Source organism: Hyperolius riggenbachi, chromosome 6, assembly GCF_040937935.1.
Source record: "Hyperolius riggenbachi isolate aHypRig1 chromosome 6, aHypRig1.pri, whole genome shotgun sequence".
Lineage (NCBI taxonomy): Eukaryota > Metazoa > Chordata > Amphibia > Anura > Hyperoliidae > Hyperolius > Hyperolius riggenbachi.
The window spans coordinates 36260412-36279196 of record NC_090651.1 but is presented as its reverse complement, the minus strand read 5'-3'; the positions used below and the strand labels follow the sequence as shown (position 1 = coordinate 36279196).

The following is an 18785-nucleotide window of genomic DNA, read 5'->3' as shown; positions in this document are numbered from 1 at the left end:
AAACAACACATAACAATCTTGTTGAGTACAGCGCACAGGCCACAGCCGATCGTTCATAATCGCTCATGTTTGTATAGATATCGATCAATTCAGTTAATCGAACCTCAGACGTCACTTCTGCATTATCTGTCAATTCCTTCTTACTTTGATCGTTTATGTGTGTATACAGGTTGATCATTTAAGATCATTAACCTTTGCCGATCGATAACTTGTCAACGTTCATTTAGATCAATTTTTGTTTGAGGTGTGTATGTACCTTTAGGCCCCTTTCACACTGGCACGTTTCAAGTGCGTTGCGTAATTCAATTTTAATGCAGGGTGACACCAGGGCTGGATTTGTACTCTCTACTGCCCAAGGCCACTGTCAGCAGATACTGTAACCCTACCCCTACCTACCCCTTCAGTTTAGGTAGCCTAATGAACCCCTCCCTCCAGTATAAGTAGCCAGGTTGACCCTTCCCCCTCCCATAGTATAGCCTGCTGCCGACCCTCCCTTGATCCGGTGGTGCCCTAGGCCATGGCCTATGTGGCCTTGGCGTAAATCCGCCCCTGCGTGACGCTAAAGCAATAAAAGTCAATGGGACTTTTCATACTGGGTGCGGTGAAATGCGCTGGAAGTATCCGATTTGACGCTAGATCAGCATCTGCGGTGACGCATTATGCCCGAAAGTCATGTAAGTCAATGGTGACATAGATATTTTAAAGTGCTTGGCGTTAGCGTCTTGGATGCGCAGAAGCCAATTTTATCATGATGCGCATCCTGTTTGCGGAACATATTACTTGCAATAAGTATTTCTGCCACAGGAAGTGAGCAGTAGAGAGCCTCATTTATGGTGTGTTTTGGCGCCAAGAATCATCATCAACACTTTCTTTCCCCAAGCCATCCGCTTGCTGAACTCGAGCCACCACACTCGTAAAACACGTTAGTCTTGCACTGCTGCCTATATCATATCATGTTGTAACCTTGTTAGTAAATGTTTGTTATGGTGTAATTTCTCTGCCCCCTAAACTATACTGTATCTATCGCATTGTTTTTCGATCTGTTTGTACTGTTTTTTTCGAACTGTTTGCATAACAAATTTTCTAGGGCGTGTGTGCCACAAAAAATTCCGGGTGCAATGTTTGTTGCACTTGGCGAATAAACTGATTCTGATTAACACAGGTATCTACGAAGCTTGCTTTTTGAGGTGTGATGCGTTGCGATACTCTAATCACACCGCAATGAACGCATCACACCGCAATGAAAACGCTGGTTGCTGCTGTGCAACCAGCCTCAAGGTGGCTACAATTTTTTTTTCTTGATTCGATTCGATCATTGCGAACCAATTTTCTGATTCATTGGAAGTTTCGATCAGAATCTTCGAGGTACCACACATGTATTGCATGCACGTATTGCCACAATTCTGGGATAAAAGATCGTAAATTCTGAAAAAATTGGTTGGTTAGAAAAATTGAAAGAAAAATGTACTGAATAGTTACATACAATTTTTCTGGTTGAATACAATTTTACAATCCATCACACACCATACAATTCTTCATAAAATTGGTCTGAATCTTCCAACATGTCCAATCTCAAATAAAAATGGGAAATTCGATCAGAAAACTAAAATTTTTTGGGGACAAACGATCATATTTACTGAATTGGTGTAAAATTGTATCTTTCAATTGTATGGTGTGTGGCCACCTAAGGGCCCTTTCACCCTGGCACAGTGCGTCAAAATTGCCGCACTGCTACCGCAGCCTAATGTATCCCGATGGGGGAGTTCACACTCCCCGCGTTGCGGTACACTGTACTGGGAGTGCACGATCTAACGCTAGCCCGAAACTACATTACTGCACATCTTCTGCGTCGGCCTGGAAGTCATGTTAGTCTATGGGGACGCGGGTTTTTTTAAACAGTTGCCGATGCGACATTGCGCATACCCCGAAGCAGGAAGTGACCGCAAGCATCACTTCCTGCTTGGCTGGTGGCCACACAGGGAGCACCGCGTACTAATGCAGTGTTCCCTAAAGGACTGTTTTTGGCGGGGCGGTGGGCATGCCGTACCGCACCACTGACGCCGGTTTACAGTGTGAAGCTGACCTCAGGCTTTTTTTCTGAATAAGAACTCTACAAAATGACTTGCAAAGCGCTGAAAAAGGTTAGATTAATTTTGTAAAAAGAGTGGAGTGCCCCTTTAATTTATTTCTCTAATACATTAGAGAAAATGTTTCTGTTGTCTTCGTAGCCTTGTGAGGTGCGTTTCGGAGAACCGGAATTAAGCCTCGTCTTCCATCACCAAGGTTGCGAGTCTCAGCTTGCGTTGCGGCGCTATACCACGGCCTGGTTAATGGATCTCACTGCAGGCCTAGCCCGAGATGCCGAACGTGTCATATTTTAAGCAGCCATATTATAATTACTGAGCGATTTTCCCAGTAGAGGGTTTATGGGTATTACTTGCCTTTGTCAGGATATTAATAACTGGAACACAGATGCTGGAGCCATATTGCAGCCGCTTCATCTTCCAATTTGTGTTGTATTTTAAATGAAGCATAAAATAGGAAAACGGGCTGGCTAAATGAGTTTGTCTGTATTACGAAAGAGCGGAATATTGCTGAGAGTATTTTTCTCGCCAGTCGCGTTTCCTTATCATGGAGGGGAAATGCGGGAGGCTTTGGGGTGCGATCGCACTTCCTGGGCACTTTAAAGGGAACCTGAAGTGAGAGGTACGTATGTGGAGGCTGCCATACTGATTTCATTTTAAACAATACCAGTTGCCTGGCATGCTGCTGACCTTTCTGGCACCAGCAGTGTCTGAATCACACACCTGAAACAAGTATGCGGCAAATCTTGTCAGTGTTTTGTCCGAAAGATCTGACCTGCACATACCTCCCAACTTTTTGAGATGAGAAAGAGGGACACTTAAGCCACGCCCCTGCCACACCCCTAATCACGCCCCCAGCACACACCCCTAGTTGTGCACACCATAAAGATTTTATAAGAAATATGTTGAATATTATAATATAAGAATATGTTATTTAGTCATTGAAACCACACTGGTCCTTTCTATCCGGTTTCATTTCCCTCCATATTACCATTTGTAAATAAGAAATATGTCAATATAAAGGATGGGAATAAAGTATAGCGTCAGTTAGACACATTTTTTTCAGTAGAATAATACACATAGTTACATAGATCTGTACATCAGTCCTGAAATAGGGACAAATGAGGAAGAAAGAGGGACAGAAGCACAGGGCTCCCAATCCCAAAGAGTGTCTGTCTCTCCCAAAGAGGGACAGTTGGGAGCTACGCCTGCATGCTTGTTCAGGTGCTATGGCTAAAAGTATTAGGCCGGTTTTACCCTTACGCAGAAAAGCGTTGTGATGCTCCTGTCACCAACGCAAAAAAATTGTGGATCATATGACCCCGCTTCAGAGTGCGCTGAAGCTCCGCCTCCGTTCAGCGATGTACTGCCTGCTGGGCATCATTGGAACTGCTGTCTGTCCGCGTATGCGCTCTGCGATGCACCGCACTCCGTTGTTCACACTACGTGTGTCACTCACATACGTGCATTACCCAAAGCTCTATGGTACTTGCGGTATCAGCCCTTGCCATGGATTGGATACTTCCGGCGCACCACAACGGACCGCAATAAGGCCTGGTCCACAGATTAATCTGCACATTCATGGTCTGGTCCAGTACTGTCCTATCAGTGTTGCATCCATTTTGTATCAGTTTACCCGACTGGACAGGAAATGTACACCTTTTATGTGTGAACACACCCATAGGAAACCATTCGAAACTGATACAAAACTAACAGGACTGGACCGGAAACATACAGATTTAAAGAGAACCCGAGGTGGGCAGATGGGACACAGAGACATGTTCTCTGCCTCATGACATGCCTCTGTGTCCCCACACCGCCGCTCTCTGCCCCCCCCCCCTCCCCATGCCGTGCTATGGCCCCCGAGTTTAGCGACAATATTTGTCACTATCTCGGAGGTGCACACAGAGAGAGGGATTCCCTTTTCCAAACATCCCCCCCAGGGGCATTCCTGCAGGGTTTCCAGGTTTTCTCTCTCTGACCGCGCCCTCTGACGCTCCCTGCACACTAGATGAGAGAATGAATCTCTAATTTCAGCGTCGTGACTATAGGTCATGGAAGTGAAAGTGGGCCACTGCGGCCCACAGAAGCAGTGGTTTTTGTGGATACCTGATCCGCTCAGCCCCACGGATCAGGTAGCCTACTTTTTTCATTATGGTTTGAGCCCACTTCGGGCTCTTAAAGTGAACCAGAGATGAAGCACCCTAATGTATTTTACCATATATATCATTGGGAACACTAGAGAAAACACCTACCCTGCTCTCTGTTTCATTCGTCACTGCTCAGCCTGCTTGTTAAAGAGAATCTGTACTCTAATATTCTTACAATAAAAAGCATACCATTCTATTCATTATTTTCTCCTGTGCCCCTCTGTGCTGTTTCTGCCACTCTCTGCTGCAATCCTGGCTTGTAATTAACAGTTTTAGGCAGTGTTTACAAACAAACTAACCAGCTTCTAATAGGAATGTATATGGGCAAACCAAGCGCAATGGGGGATCCAACACAGTAATTAAAATACTGCTCCGCTGCGTGTTGCAAGGGGGATCCCTCCACCCCCTCTCCACAAAAAACAAGGTTAAATTACAAACAACACGCGCTGGATAATCCCCAAATGATTTTATTGACAACAATCTAAAAGCACAGAGTTCCAAACATGAACCTTCAACAGCACCTCATAAATCATTCACTCCTGCTCACCTTACACACTGAGAAGGGCCCTTCTGTAAAAAATGATAAAAAACCTCCTTAAAAAGTAGGCAGTGCAAAAATCCTCTGTATAAAAAATAAAATGTTTTTCTAACTGGCAAAAATCTCCTTTTGGCCGTTCTGCCAGTGATAGTAACAATATCCTTATCAAGGGCGGTTTTACATCCAACAGTTTGTGAGTGCACGCTCTACTCCAATGTATAGGACGTAGTACACAGACAGTTCCTTATCAAGAAATATGAATTGTATGCACAGCGCTTACAAACAGGCCGGTGCCCAGACAGGTTGTATATAACTCACGTGTCCCCACATGTCCTCATAAGTCACAGGTATGGATCGTATTCCTCCATTCACCTCACAAGCCGTGATAGTGACAGCAGCGGCTCCGGAACTTCGTTTCACGCCGACGGACTCGTGTAGGGCGCGTCACTTCCGCAAACAAGACTCTGTGGGCTGCTCCTAGTACTTCCGCCCAACTGGGCTACACTGGGCTTTACTATACACGGTGACGTCACCTCAAGATCGATGAACTTTCCACACGGGCAGCAGTTGCGCGCACACTTCTAGCCCAGTTCAGATCTTTATAGTTTAATCGCCCACAGACTTCAGCAATAGCTCTCCACCTCTACGCGTTTCAACCACTAAACGGTGGTCTTCATCAGGAGGGTTCTTTTAGCCTTATGGTGCAGTCCGCCATCTTTATTCTATATATGTCCTATCTGGGTCCGCCCCCCCATGTGATGCTGGGGGCAAAGTTCACACTTGTCGGAGTCTTATTTTCAAAACATGGAACACACATAGGAGATCACTAAGCACTATTAGAAACATCTCTTTATAGTCCAAAATCCCCTACTAGATATTATATAATCGCCCTTGATAAGGATATTGTTACTATCACTGGCAGAACGGCCAAAAGGAGATTTTTGCCAGTTAGAAAAACATTTTATTTTTTATACAGAGGATTTTTGCACTGCCTACTTTTTAAGGAGGTTTTTTATCATTTCAGCTTCTAATAGGCTCAGCTAAGCATAGTGTATGAGTCATTCAGAGTATGCAGGGGGCCTGCAGAGGGTGTGTATCGCTTCTACCAATCACAAGCAGCCCTGCACATTCCACACAATCAAGCTTTAGCCCGACAAACAGGACAGAGGAAAGATACATTGATTTATTACAGAGACAGTGCAGTTAGGAAAGACTGCAGTAAGCCAGAGCAGATTAGAACAGGCATAGGAACTTATAGGATAGAAGAACTAAGGCTGAAAAAATTGTTACAGAGTCTCTTTAACAGCCCTGATAAAATCCCAGACTGAGCATTCAGTCTGGCTTTGCTCAGGAATCATTATAGCGGAGTCTGTCTTCTCTGATGTCTTTTCAAGCCCAAGCCTGCCCCCTTCTGGCTCTGCTATAATGACTTAGCTATAATGATTCCTGAGCAAAGCCAGACTGAATGCTCGATCGTCCTGTCCCTGCCAGCAGCTACTTCCGGGTTCGGCGACAGCCGCCGACAGGCTGGGTACGCGAGTGATTTTCCGCGTTCCCAGCCGCTATACCACCCTCTATGCTGCTATAGCGTATAACATATCCGCTGCTATAGCGTATAACATATACACTATACCAGCATAGAGGGTGATATAGCGGCTGGGAACGCGTTCCCAGCCTGTCGGCGGCTGTCGCCGAACCCGGAAGTAGACGCCGGCGGGGACAGGACGATCGGAGCGGGGCTGCGAGGGCACCATCCAGCTTCAGGGGGCTGAGGGATGCCCCGGGTGAGTAAATATTTTTTTTTTAGACTTAAGTATTCCTTTAAGTGTGAACAAAGCCATAGAAACAGATGAAAAACTTATGCCGCCTTTTTAAAACTAAACAGGACAGGACTGGACACCTTTATGTGTGTGATTAAACCTTATGCTAGGTCTACACAATGCAATTTTCTGATAGATTTACTGTCAGATCAATTATTTCCAACATGTTCGATCTGATTTCGAGACTGCTAACCGGAGAGCCAGCGGTGGAATGCGGGGACCAGGAGAGGAAGAGAAAGTCTCTATAGGACCCTGAGCCCTTCCTCTCCTTAGGTAGGTATCTGTTTTTTTGTTATTTAGCGTCAGACTCTCTTTAGGCTGCATTTCCACTTGTGCGGTGTGAATCGCCGCGGTAAAAATTCACATGCGGATGCGAATTCGCATGCGGGTCCATGCGAATTTTCATGCGAATTTGCATGGATGACGATGTATACCAATTTAACCATGGCAGTGCTGGTGTGCTTTTCCATTGTTTCTATGCAAATTCGCATGCGAATTCGCATACCCAAACCTCATGCGAATTTCCTATTAAATACATTGTATGCGATTCGCATAGCGGTATGCGAATTTTGATGGCTCTGCCATGCGAATTTTTTCTGCACAGAAAAACACAAAGGAATCCTGACAAGTGGAAACAGTCCCATTCACTTGTATTGCTATGCGAATTTGCATGCGAAAAACGCATGCGAATTCGCGATAGTGGAAATGGGCCCTTAAAGTAACTTTTTGCTCATCCCCTGTCGGGATCAGTTGAGAAGCATGGCTTGCCTCTGAAATGTCATGGAAGACAATGGCCCCACATAAAGTATTCCTTTTCTTCTTCCATCCACACTCCTGTCTACAGGACAAGTTATTTAGCAATACAACTTTCCCAGGGAAAAGCAAGTCATGCTGCAATACTCCATAATACTATCGTCGGTTCCTAATGACTGGTTGTCTAATCACCCTCAACATCTTGAGAACACAAGACTTGCAAACGAGACAGAGCGCTGGCTGATTGCGTCCTGCAATTTATCGAGATCATACATCTTCCACACAACCCTCATTTTTTTTTTTTAATTTTGGTTTCTCACAGTTCCGTGGGAGTGAGACGTTCTGAGAACTTGGACGGGATCCGAAGTGTTGCTGAAAGGGAACATGGTTTTCAGATGCCACAAATCCTTTCAATGTGCTGTCCTCAGAGTTCCATTAAACCTTTCATTAGTGCAGAGCTCGGAGAAAAGGCAGCAATATTCCAAAACACTCCAACTCACTAATAAATAACAGGTTCTGTCTCCCGTAAAATAGAGGCGGTGAATCGTAAATTACTCAGAGCAGGAAGCGGTGTGATGAATCTTGATTTCAAAATTAATTAGACTCATAATTAGTATTTACATCCCCCCCCCCCCCAGCTTTTAGAAAATAACAACCTGCTGCAGTAGCTGGTAATGCAGAGTCAGGTACACACCTGAATAATATTCATTTATATAGAACTACCTGAGGGTACTTCCAACTATGTGAGTTGGGTAACGTGCCTGCTGGAGTACGCAAGGAACAAACCGCTCTATGTGCACATAAAAAACCTACGTTATCTAATAGCAGGGCCCAGTGTCATAACTGCAATTCATGGGGTACCCCAGCAAAACTTTGATGGGGCCACGCCTATTTTTCACACCCCTTCCCTTGCCTCCCCTTAGTGCCCGTTATGGCCTTGGGGCCCATCTCACAAGGGTCATAATGCAATTCTGGCCATCATGATCTTCACACCTTTGACCAGTGAAGTCACAAAAACAACTTATCTGAACTATAGTCCTAGTTATGGTTAATATTTGGGGGGGCGCACAGCTCTGGGCCTCTGTTCGATTGCAAGTGCTGCTCCCCTGTAGCTAGGCTCCTGGCAGTCAGTTGCAATGGAATCTTGGTGAATCTCTGCAAAGTACCACATCTCAGTGAATCTCTGCAGAGTAACACATCTCGGTGAATCTCTACAGAGTACCACATCTCAGTAAATCTCTGCAGAGTACCACATCTCTGTGAATCTCTGAAGAATACCACATCTCGGTGAACTTCTGCAGAGTACCACATCTCGGTTGATTTTCTGCAGAGTACCACATCTCAGTGAATCTCTGCAGAGTACCACATCTCAGTGAATCTCTGCAGAGTACCACATCTCAGTGAATCTCTGCAGAATACCACATCTCGGTGAATCTCTGCAGAGTACCACATCTCGGTGAATCTCTGCAGAGTACCACAACCTCAGTGCATAGAACTCTCAGTAACAAACATTCCATACAGAGAGATCACCTGGCAGAGCTAAAGATGTCACCATGAGTGATACATTTCTGAATGTAAATCTTGGAAAGCAAAGATTTTAAAATGAGCAAACACTGGCTAAATAATTTATAGCAACAACAAAAGACAGTGAAAAGCTTGGCACTGCCTACGTTGGTTTATTGCTGATGCACTTGCATTCAATTCTTGTAAAAAAAAAGTTCAATTCATATTCAAACAATTTATATTCAGGATAATACTTATCGTGCATAAGATGAGGGGGTGGGATGGGCAGTGGGTGCCGACTGGTGCACGGCCTGACGACCGTTTCGCTATAGTAGCTTCTTCCAAGGCTTAGATGTGAACGATGTGCTAGATACAAAATGGTGTTTAAGAGCATGTTGGTCAGGGAGGACGCCAGTGGCGTCATGCATATTGCGTAATGCGTCATGCGTAAAAACGATGTCATGCGTAATTTTAGACGCGTGACATAGAAAATAGTCTTGCATTTGAAATTGGCCCTTGCATAGGTTTGCATTGGTGCAAAAAAGTTAGATTTATAACGGTTATGAAATTGGATTGGATTCTCGTAGTGGATGTCCAAACTATGCTGTCTTTGATCGTGTGATTACAGTCATTGTAGAGAAATATTCTCAAGGCTAGATTAGCCTAAAGAGATGGCACAGCGATGACACCCGCAACACAGAGAATAGACTGCACCTAACTGCAAAAAGGCATGTAGGTAACAGTCTGATTTGCCTACAAAAAGTAAGGAAAAAGAAGGGATGATGAACTTGAGAGCAGAGGACAGTGAAGGGAGAAAAGGGTGCAACCATGTTGTGACGTGCAAACGATAAGTGACATGTGACTAATTGGAGCACCATCCTAAAATAAGATACAAGAGGCTGTTCGAGTCAGAGAATTTCCATAATTGAAGAGGAGGGCGTCCCGAAACAACCACCATCGAGCCTAAAGGATATGCAGAAGAAGCAGAATTTCAGAAATCCAAAGTTATGTTCAATAATAGAGTGAGGCTAGGGCAATTTGCTCTGCATAAAAAGAGTCTATACATTTATGGATAAAGGGTTCATAAGTCCACAAATAGACCCGCAGTAAAAAGCAGGAACATTCACGGGGGCAGCGGGTGGTCCCGCCCACAGCGACACCACTGCCTCCAGGGCCGTCACAAGAACGTGGGCAGACGGGCTAAAGAACCTACTTTAAAATGTATTTATTTTTTCCGAGAATATAACCCAGCTAAAAAATAGAGACCAATAAGAGGCGGAAGATCAGGACTGCCATTGTGATTTAGTTATGGATCGAGAAAGCAGGCCAAATCAGTGTGGTTGTTAAACCCCATTGGGCCTGTAGCGTCTGATCGCAGGATTCACCGTGCCTCGAGTCTTAAAGAGGAGCTGTTAGGTATAGGGTCTCAGAGAAAAAAAACACATATATCAGTAGCTAAAGATTGACTGTACTTACATTACATATGCATTTCACTGTCCACGTTTGGATTTCACAGAATTTTTATATAGTATTTGCAGAGAATGATGCTCCTGACAGCTCATGGCAGGTTCCATGTTTGTCTGTCTCCTATGAAGCCAAATGTGTCGTCATGTCCTGCCTGCTTCCTGATGATTCCACTCTCACAAAAGATCCTTAATGAATAACACTACTGTGCAGTGAATATTGATTAGCCATGTGGCTAGGAACAATAGCGGACTCCTGCAGTGTACTCTGCCCAGAGATTTTTCACTGCTACTCTGTTGTAACATGAGCCTGTACTTTCTCACTAGCAGCCGAGGGAAGGACCCAAGCAGCCCCAGAATGCTTTGCAGTATGGTATGCGTCCTTTCGTCCTTTTGAGAGCTTGGGTCTAACAGCTTTGCTGATAAGCACACATTAAAAGTAAGAGAAATTTTTAACTTCAGTATTGCCTTTTTGGCTTCCTTCTAAACTGTTTAACACAGGAGAATAGAGGTTTAAATTAGCTTTTGCAGCCTGACCGTTACTCTTTAACCACTTCGCATCCAGACCTCGTTTCCCACTTATGGACCAGAGCAGTTTTGACAGTTTAGCTATGTCCTTATTTAATCAGAAATAACTTTATCCCTACTTATGACGCAGAAATGAAATATATATTGTTGTTTTTTTTTTCAAGACCAACTAGGCTTTCATTGTATGCCATTTTTTCCCTCAAACAGTTTTGTTTTCTATGAACGTTAATGGCAAAACAAGGAAAAAAAGAGAAAAAACACATTATTTTTCAGTTTTACCAATTTACGTTTAAAAATAAAAAGTGCTACTGTAGATAAAAAACACATTTTGTTTGGCTATTCTTACCGCTTATCACAAAACTTAGATTATGTTCCTGTCACAATTTATGGTGAAGATATTTGATTCTGAAATAATGCTACAGTGAGTATTTTTCCCTATGAACTGAGAAAATAAAAGTATTTTTAATGGTAAAAATCAATCTCATTAGCTCAGGAAACATATATTCCCGTTCACCACTTAGTGCTGCATCGGATAGTGCCAGAAATGTGCACAGGAGCAAGGCCAATCCTGCACAGCACTGCTTCTGCTACAAGACGTATATCTACTGACTTGTGGCTTAGATGAAGTCACAGAGGATGTAGATATACTGTAGTGGTGGATAAAGTGGTTAATAAAAGTCTACGTCTGTCCCCACCTCTATGAGGTCTGCACAGCGCAATCTGAGTCATCATCTCCACATGTGTTGTTCCCGTGTGCCTGCCCACTACTCTTGTTGTTGCATTGTGGACTAAATAATTTCAAAGTGAATATTGTAAAAAAATAAGCTATTTTATGCATTATGCTATTATCACTACAGTTCCTCTGTAATGGTGGCCATACATGGTACAATTTTTTCATCCAATCTTACCATTTCTATGTAATATAAGGGAACTGCCTGAATTATCCTTTCAGTATATTCACTTAATTTACCCTTATACTACCTAGAAATGGTAAGATTGGATGAACAAATTGTACCTTGTATGGCCACCATAAGTGTGAAAGGGGCCTAAAGAAATAATTGAATGCACAAGGTAAAAACCCTCATTACTCATTTTTGACACCTGGACTAATCCAATGACTCACATCAAACTGACATTCCTGCTCACAAAATCTAAGCTTGAAAAACTATAGAGCCAAATTAATCCATGCCATGCACTGATGAGGATCAAACAATCCGAAACAGTCTGTATGCATGTTGGATTATTATGGCTCTGTACAAATTAACAAACTGACACATCATTGCATTCCAGCGGTTCTGGAGGTGTGTTTAGCTTCTAAGGGTACAATGGTTAATTTGCATATATTCAGCAGTGTTGCTCTGGGAGACATCTCAAGCTCACTCCAACCTGAATTATCGCAAATTCTTTCTGTTTTAGGAAAGCAAACTTTTGTGTTTCTGTTAATTCTTGTAACAGATTAAGGAAAGGGAAAGCAAAGTCTCTCTCTTGACAAAATCGTGTTTTCCCCTTTAATTATGAGTCAGTTAGTCTGGAGAGTTCACTGGCGGAACGTTAGAGGCTTGTTTACTGCAGCAATAAAGCGACACCTTTGTCTGCTCACAGAATCTCTTTCAAGCCTAACTATTATGTAAATGAGCGAGACATGATAAAGTTTAGCGAGGAACCGTTGGATCTCTCGGCTCCAGAGAGGATGTGACATCCAGGTAAGGGAACCTCTCCGCAAGGTCAATGTTTGCTGAAAGTGTGTCTTTTAAAGTAAATTATTTGTTCCCAAATAAGCTCTTTACACTTGAAAAGTCTCTCGTTAGGATAATTAGTGCGGACATCCTCCCGTTCACTTTCTAATGACTTTCCTAAATAGCTGCAGTGTTACTCAGTCAATTTGTCACCAGTAGTCATGATTTACGTTAGCCCGTTAGCTTACAGAGAATCTCCAACATCACCAGACCGGATTTCTAGAAAGGCCTCACAGGCCTGGGCCTAGGGCAGCTGTTGTCAAAGGGGCGGCTGGGCATGGAAGAGTGTGGCTGCTTATGGAAGAAGAGGATGAGACTGCAAACATGGAACAACACATGGAAGTGGACTAATTCATCTGATCATGGGAGATTCTCAGTATTTCCTTTAAGGTGCCCATACATCAGGCGATGATGGCCAGATTCGACCAAGAGACAAATCTCGCTCTAATCGAATCTGATCGGAGAGAGATTTGCCAGCTGCCCATATACCACAGGCCGATTCCAAATCGATTTCAGCATGAAATCTCTCAGTAATTGGCCAAGTCCGCCGCCTCGCCGCTGTTCCCTAATGTATAAATGTACATATATATGTGTGCATTTGTCCCTTACCTGTCCTGTGTCATGGAGCCGGTCCATCTTCTGAATCTGCCGTTCTTCCATTTGCTGCTTACACGCCACCGGCGTGGCATGTGTGTGATATCAGACACGCGCTGGCTTGCTATGTGCTGGCGGTGTGTATAGGGCTAACAGAAGAACGGTGGATTCGGGAAGATGGATGGCACCACGACACAGGACAGGTAATGTATAAACGCACACATACATGCATATTTATACACTGCGGGAACAGTGCCGGGGGTTTTGTCATGTTTGTCGCTCGTCCCGATATCGCTCGCCATTACCGCCGTGCACCCGATCAAGCAAGTCAGCTCTACATATTGCAGCAAAATGTCCGACCGATTCATGTAACCAATTTCGGATTGAAATTGGACGCATCGGCGATCAGGTGTGCACTTGGCGGCACCGATTTTCGTGGCCGCTCAGCCGTCAGATGTATGGCTACCTTTATACTTTGCAATACCACGCCATGGTGTCGATGGTCTCACGGGCGGTACCACTGCACCGTCACTGGGCCAATCACTGCACTCGATCAATAGTAGTGACCTATCAGATGTCACTGCTACTGATCGAGTGCAGTGATTGGCCCAATGACGGTGCCGTGGTCCCCTTCCCATCGACACCAGTTAGCAAAAGAAGCAGCGGGCAGCTGTGATTGGCCGGTCTGGTGCCAGCACCCCTGCCTGATCGTGTGCCAAAGCTTCCCCTCTGACTGGCCATCGTGATCTCTCACTCTGGTAATGGGGTTTTACCGTAGCATTCCCTATGATGTTATAGGGGAGGGTGGCAGATGCCACCAGTGGAATGTGGATGGGGATTCGAGGATGCGGAGGGTAGTGTGTGCTAGGAAGTAGGGCAGGAGAGCGGAGAGGAGACAGAGGCCAGGTGGCCCAAACTGTTTGTCCAAACGGCTCCCCACCCCCACCCCAAAAATGGAATGATCGCACAGCACCCAACAATTTGCACCGCACGTTATAGCTGCGGTGAGCCCTCCAAAAACACCCTCAGTATAGGTAGGTAGCCAGGTATAGGTGCCCCCAGTATTGGTAGCTAGGTACAGTTGCCCCCAGTATAGGTTAGCCAGGTACAGTTGCCCCTGGTATAGGTTGGCCAGGCACTCTCTTCACTTCTTCACTGGGTATCATGGGCGGACCGGGCCTGCTTCCAATGAATTAAAATCGTCTCAAGGTGTATGTCCGGCCTCAGTGGCCCAAAAGAGATAAGACCTGTCCCTCGGGCACTTTTATGGCTGCAATAGATTCTGTGAGGAAAATGAAAGCAGAATGAAAATCCCGTCAGCCGACAAAGTGTGTAATAAGCAGTGAGAGCTCCCCCGGAGTCACATAAATAACGCTCAGTATTATCTACTCGATACGCAAACTATTTAAAATATACTCGGTGTCACCACAGCGGGCCCCGCCGTCGCCGGGATAATGACGCTGACCTTTCACAAGGCAGCTGTGGAAGACTCGTCTGTCTGATTAAAGTGCTATATTTATGTGGGGAGTCGAGGGGGGAATTAATCCGGGAAAATAGAGGCTTGATAGTATAGAAGCTGATAACGGCCAGCCTGCCGGATTCTCGTACTCGCCGCAACTACCGCTAACAACTTCCGAGAATTGTAGCCCAACTACAATATACCATCTAATAGCTAAGTCAGAAGCACGTTCAGGCTGCTTTCACACTGGTGCAGTGCGTTGGCCTGGTCATAGCGACCCGGAAGTAGTGCAGGCCCATAGAGGTTTGCTGGTGAACGGTTCGCTCGCATCTCTAATCTTAAGTTCTGCCAGGTGATCTGTTCTGAATGTACTTGGGGCGGCGCAGTGCAGTATTTTTACCGCAACCCACCACAAGGCAATGAAAGTCTATGGAGACTTTTATACTGACACGGTGTGGCACAATGCATAGGAATTGACATTTTTGCCGCATCCCCGACACTAGGGCAAACTAACGTTACCGTGCAGTTCTGCAGTGACGTGCGGCAGACCGGACGTCATGTAAGTCTAATGTGACGCGCATGTGTTAAAATGCCCGCCGCATTGCGCATGTGCGGAAGCGTATTTTATCATACACTTCCCCGCATGTGATCGCTTCGGCCACAGGAAGTAAGTGTCACCTCCTGCTTGGCTGGCTGCCAGACTGGGATTTCCGCATACTAATGTGGTAATCCCCGAAGGCCTGTTTTTGGTGGTGTGGTGCAGCTACCGGGCCGTAACTGTGTGTCTGGATTTTCATCAGTTCCAGAAATTGAAGGCGATACCAGCAGCGCTAAGAATCATGCAAGCAAAAGTTTTAAGGAGGAACTGTCACGAAAATCTTAAAATTTAAAACACATACAAATAAGAAGTACATTTCTCCCAGAGTAAAATGAGCCATAAATTACTTTTCTCCTATGTTGCTGTCACTTACAGTAGGTAGCTGACATTACCGATAGGTTTTGGGCTAGTCCATCTCTTCATGGGGGATTCTCAGCATGGCCTATATTCTTTATAAAGACATTTCCTGAAAAAGATTTATACAAAGATGCTGACCAGCCTCCCTGTTCGCTGCACGCTATTTTGGCAGCTGGACGGAGCAACTGCCATTCACTAAGTGCTTTTAAAAATAGAAAACCCTGAAACCCCCCCTATGAAAAGATGAGCTAGTCCAAAATCTGTTGGTAATATCAGATTTCTACTACCTACTGTAAGTGCCAGCAACATAGGAGAAAAGTAATGTATGGCTCACTTTACTTTGGGAAAAACGTACTTCCTATTTGAAGGTGTTTTAAATTTAAGGATTTTTACGACAGTTCCTCTTTAAACTTCCTGTTGGTCAGTGAAGCCAACCATCACATTTAGCGACCAATAGGGAGGCTTGAAAAGTGGAAGAGGAAGAACTTGCGCCTGACACTTTGAGAAATCCTCCTGGCGCTATTAGCAACAACAATATTTCTCCAGTGTATATCTCTGGAATGACAAAAAAGCAGCTAACCACTTATGCTGTTCGCGACAGTATATCTACGCCCCACAGGAGTTCAGTACCTGCAAAGGGGCATAGCTATATGGCTCTCGCTGCTGTGCATGTTCTTATCACCGCTCGTTAGTAGAAAGATTAATGAATGATCACCAACATCAATGAGAAGCTGTGGTCATTGACAAACCGGAAGTAAAAACATACACAAATTACTTTCTGTTTGCGTACTAACGGTATGCATAGGAAGATAAAGTGGGGGACATCTAGTGGCCAAATAATAAAAATATACCCTACATACATAATATTTAATAAAAATACATAATACAGTTAATAAAAATACAAACAGTACCTCATACTCCTATAGTTACCAGAAGAAAAAAAAACACTTGCATAAAAAAGTGACTTTTTGAAAAATACATAAATAATTACCTTAGGGACTCAACCATTTTAATATCTATGTCATGAGGGTATATTATTGTTATACAATTGGGCTCAGCTATTTCCTCTGGAGCCCAAGCGGAGAGCCACTAGTGCACATGCGCACCAACAAATGTAAATATTGTGGACGCAGTTGCTGCTGGGACCCAGCGCTGGAATGAGTTGGCGGCGGAGGAAGCCTCGTTAGGATCCAGAGGCTTCCTCCTCCTGTACGTATGGGTTTTTTTTTCATTTAACTTAGTCACAGGTGTCTTTTAAAGAGAACCCGAGGTGGGTTTGAAGAATATTATCTGCATACAGAGGCTGGATCTGCCTATACAGCCCAGCCTCTGTTGCTATCCCAAACTCCCCTAAGGTCCCCCTGCACTCTGCAATCCCTCATAAATCACAGCCGTGCTGCTGACAAACAGCTTGTCAGAGCTGGCTGTGTTTATCTCTATAGTGTCAGTCTGCTGCTCTCCCCGCCTCCTGCAGAACTCCAGTCCCCGCCTGCATCCCTTCCCTCCCTGCTGATTGGGGGGAAGGGACGGGGGCAGGGACCGGAGCTATGCAGGAGGCGGGGGAGCAGCTGAGACTGACACTACAGATGTAAACACAGCCTCACAGCACGGCTGTGATTTATGAGAGATTTCAGAGTGCAGGGGGACCTTAGTGGGGTTTGGGATAGCAACAGAGGCTGGGCTGTATAGGCAGATCCAGCCTCTGTATGCAGATAACATTCTTTAAACACACCTCGGGTTCTCTTTAAAGCCTGAACTCTGGTGTGCTTCTACAAATAGGTACAAACATCTCCCCTTGTGATCTTCCGACAGTCGTTAAGGTCTGCAACATATGTGGCTATGAGGACTCTACTTACTATGCTCTGGCTCTAGTGGACGGCAGCGACAGAGAAGAGCAGCGACAGGCCGTCTTTCATTAGTCCCCTTCCTGCCTGCTACTCACCTCCCCGAGTTGACAACAAGCAGAGTGGAGTTTGAAGAAGTGTAGTCACCTAATCCTACCTCCTTCCGATGGGCCCACCCTCAGTCAGCTAATCTTGCCTCCTTGCGATGGGCCCACCCTCCTTCTGATAGGCCCACCCTCCCTGCTGCGTTATAAGTCAAAAAAGCAGGAACTGCGTGCACGAAAGAAGGAGGCGAGAGGAGGTAAGGACATACACAGCGACGGCAGCAGCAGCAAGATGCTGAGCGTGTCTTTGGGGCCACACCACTGGTGACAGACTTAATGTAGAAGCACGCTATGGTGCGCTCCTCACTCAGGACAGCGCTCCAGGCAACAGCCTGGAGGGGCCTGTCCTTAAAAACCTCCCTGAATTGTCTGACCCTCTCCTCATCATTATCCCTGATCTCCATAACCACTGCTTGAAAAATGTCACTTTTGACTAAAGTCAGATTTTCAGACAGGAAGGGGCAGGCTTGCTATTATGTTACCTTCTCGCACCCTCCCATCCACTCCTCTTAAAGGACAACTTTGGTCAAAAAAAGAGTCTATACATACATTATGTAGGCTATCCTCACCAATCTCGGTTTAATCTATTCAGAATAAAGGGTGGATTTTTAACCCGCTTGGATGTCTGAAGACTTCTCTTCTGCCAGGTTACCTACCCGTGACTCTCTGTGCCGAGAAGACTTTCCGGATAGCTTCTCATCATCTATTTCACACTGCTCCAGGAGGTCCAGAATGTCTTCCTCCTGAAAACGATTACAGAAAACGCTCATTGTCTGGAGTGTCATGTGCTGACACGACAAAGCACACACATCTGTCACATCTTCATTAACAACAACACACATTAATATCCAAAACAGGCCCGGATTTATATCACAGGAGCCTGTAGGCACAGGTGTCCTGGCACCCTAAACTTCGCCCTCCAGGAACCCACAAACCCAGGCTGACTCGCACTGCAAGTGTGCTGGCTGGCCCATCTGTCACTTCTCCCTTACCCGTCATAGGTAGCATTAGGTAGCCAGAAGTACCCTCAGTATTAAGTAGCTAGTGCTGTCCCTGACTGAAGGGAGATCTTGTCTGTGGAATGCCAAGAGCAGGGTGACTAAGCTCTCATTTACACTCTCATTAGGACTCAGCATAGGGAAGGAGGGAGGGGCTAGGGGAGTGAGCCGCCCCTCCATCATCAGGCACCTGTAGGCACGTGCCTACAGCGCCTTATGGTAAATCTGGCCCCGTTCCAAAACTTCAGAAAATAAA

General features: G+C 45.1%; 1 protein-coding gene across 6 annotated transcripts in view; it reads right to left on the bottom strand.

Annotated features, from left to right (window-relative positions):
- Positions 1-18785, bottom strand: part of TTLL7 (tubulin tyrosine ligase like 7) — a 314533-nt gene that overhangs the window by 125266 nt on the left and 170482 nt on the right. For all 6 annotated transcript variants that reach the window (XM_068239147.1, XM_068239151.1, XM_068239146.1 and 3 more), the window contains exon 14: positions 18188-18274. In XM_068239147.1, coding sequence (XP_068095248.1) covers positions 18188-18274 — 87 coding nt within the window. The remainder of the gene's footprint in view (positions 1-18187; positions 18275-18785) is intronic.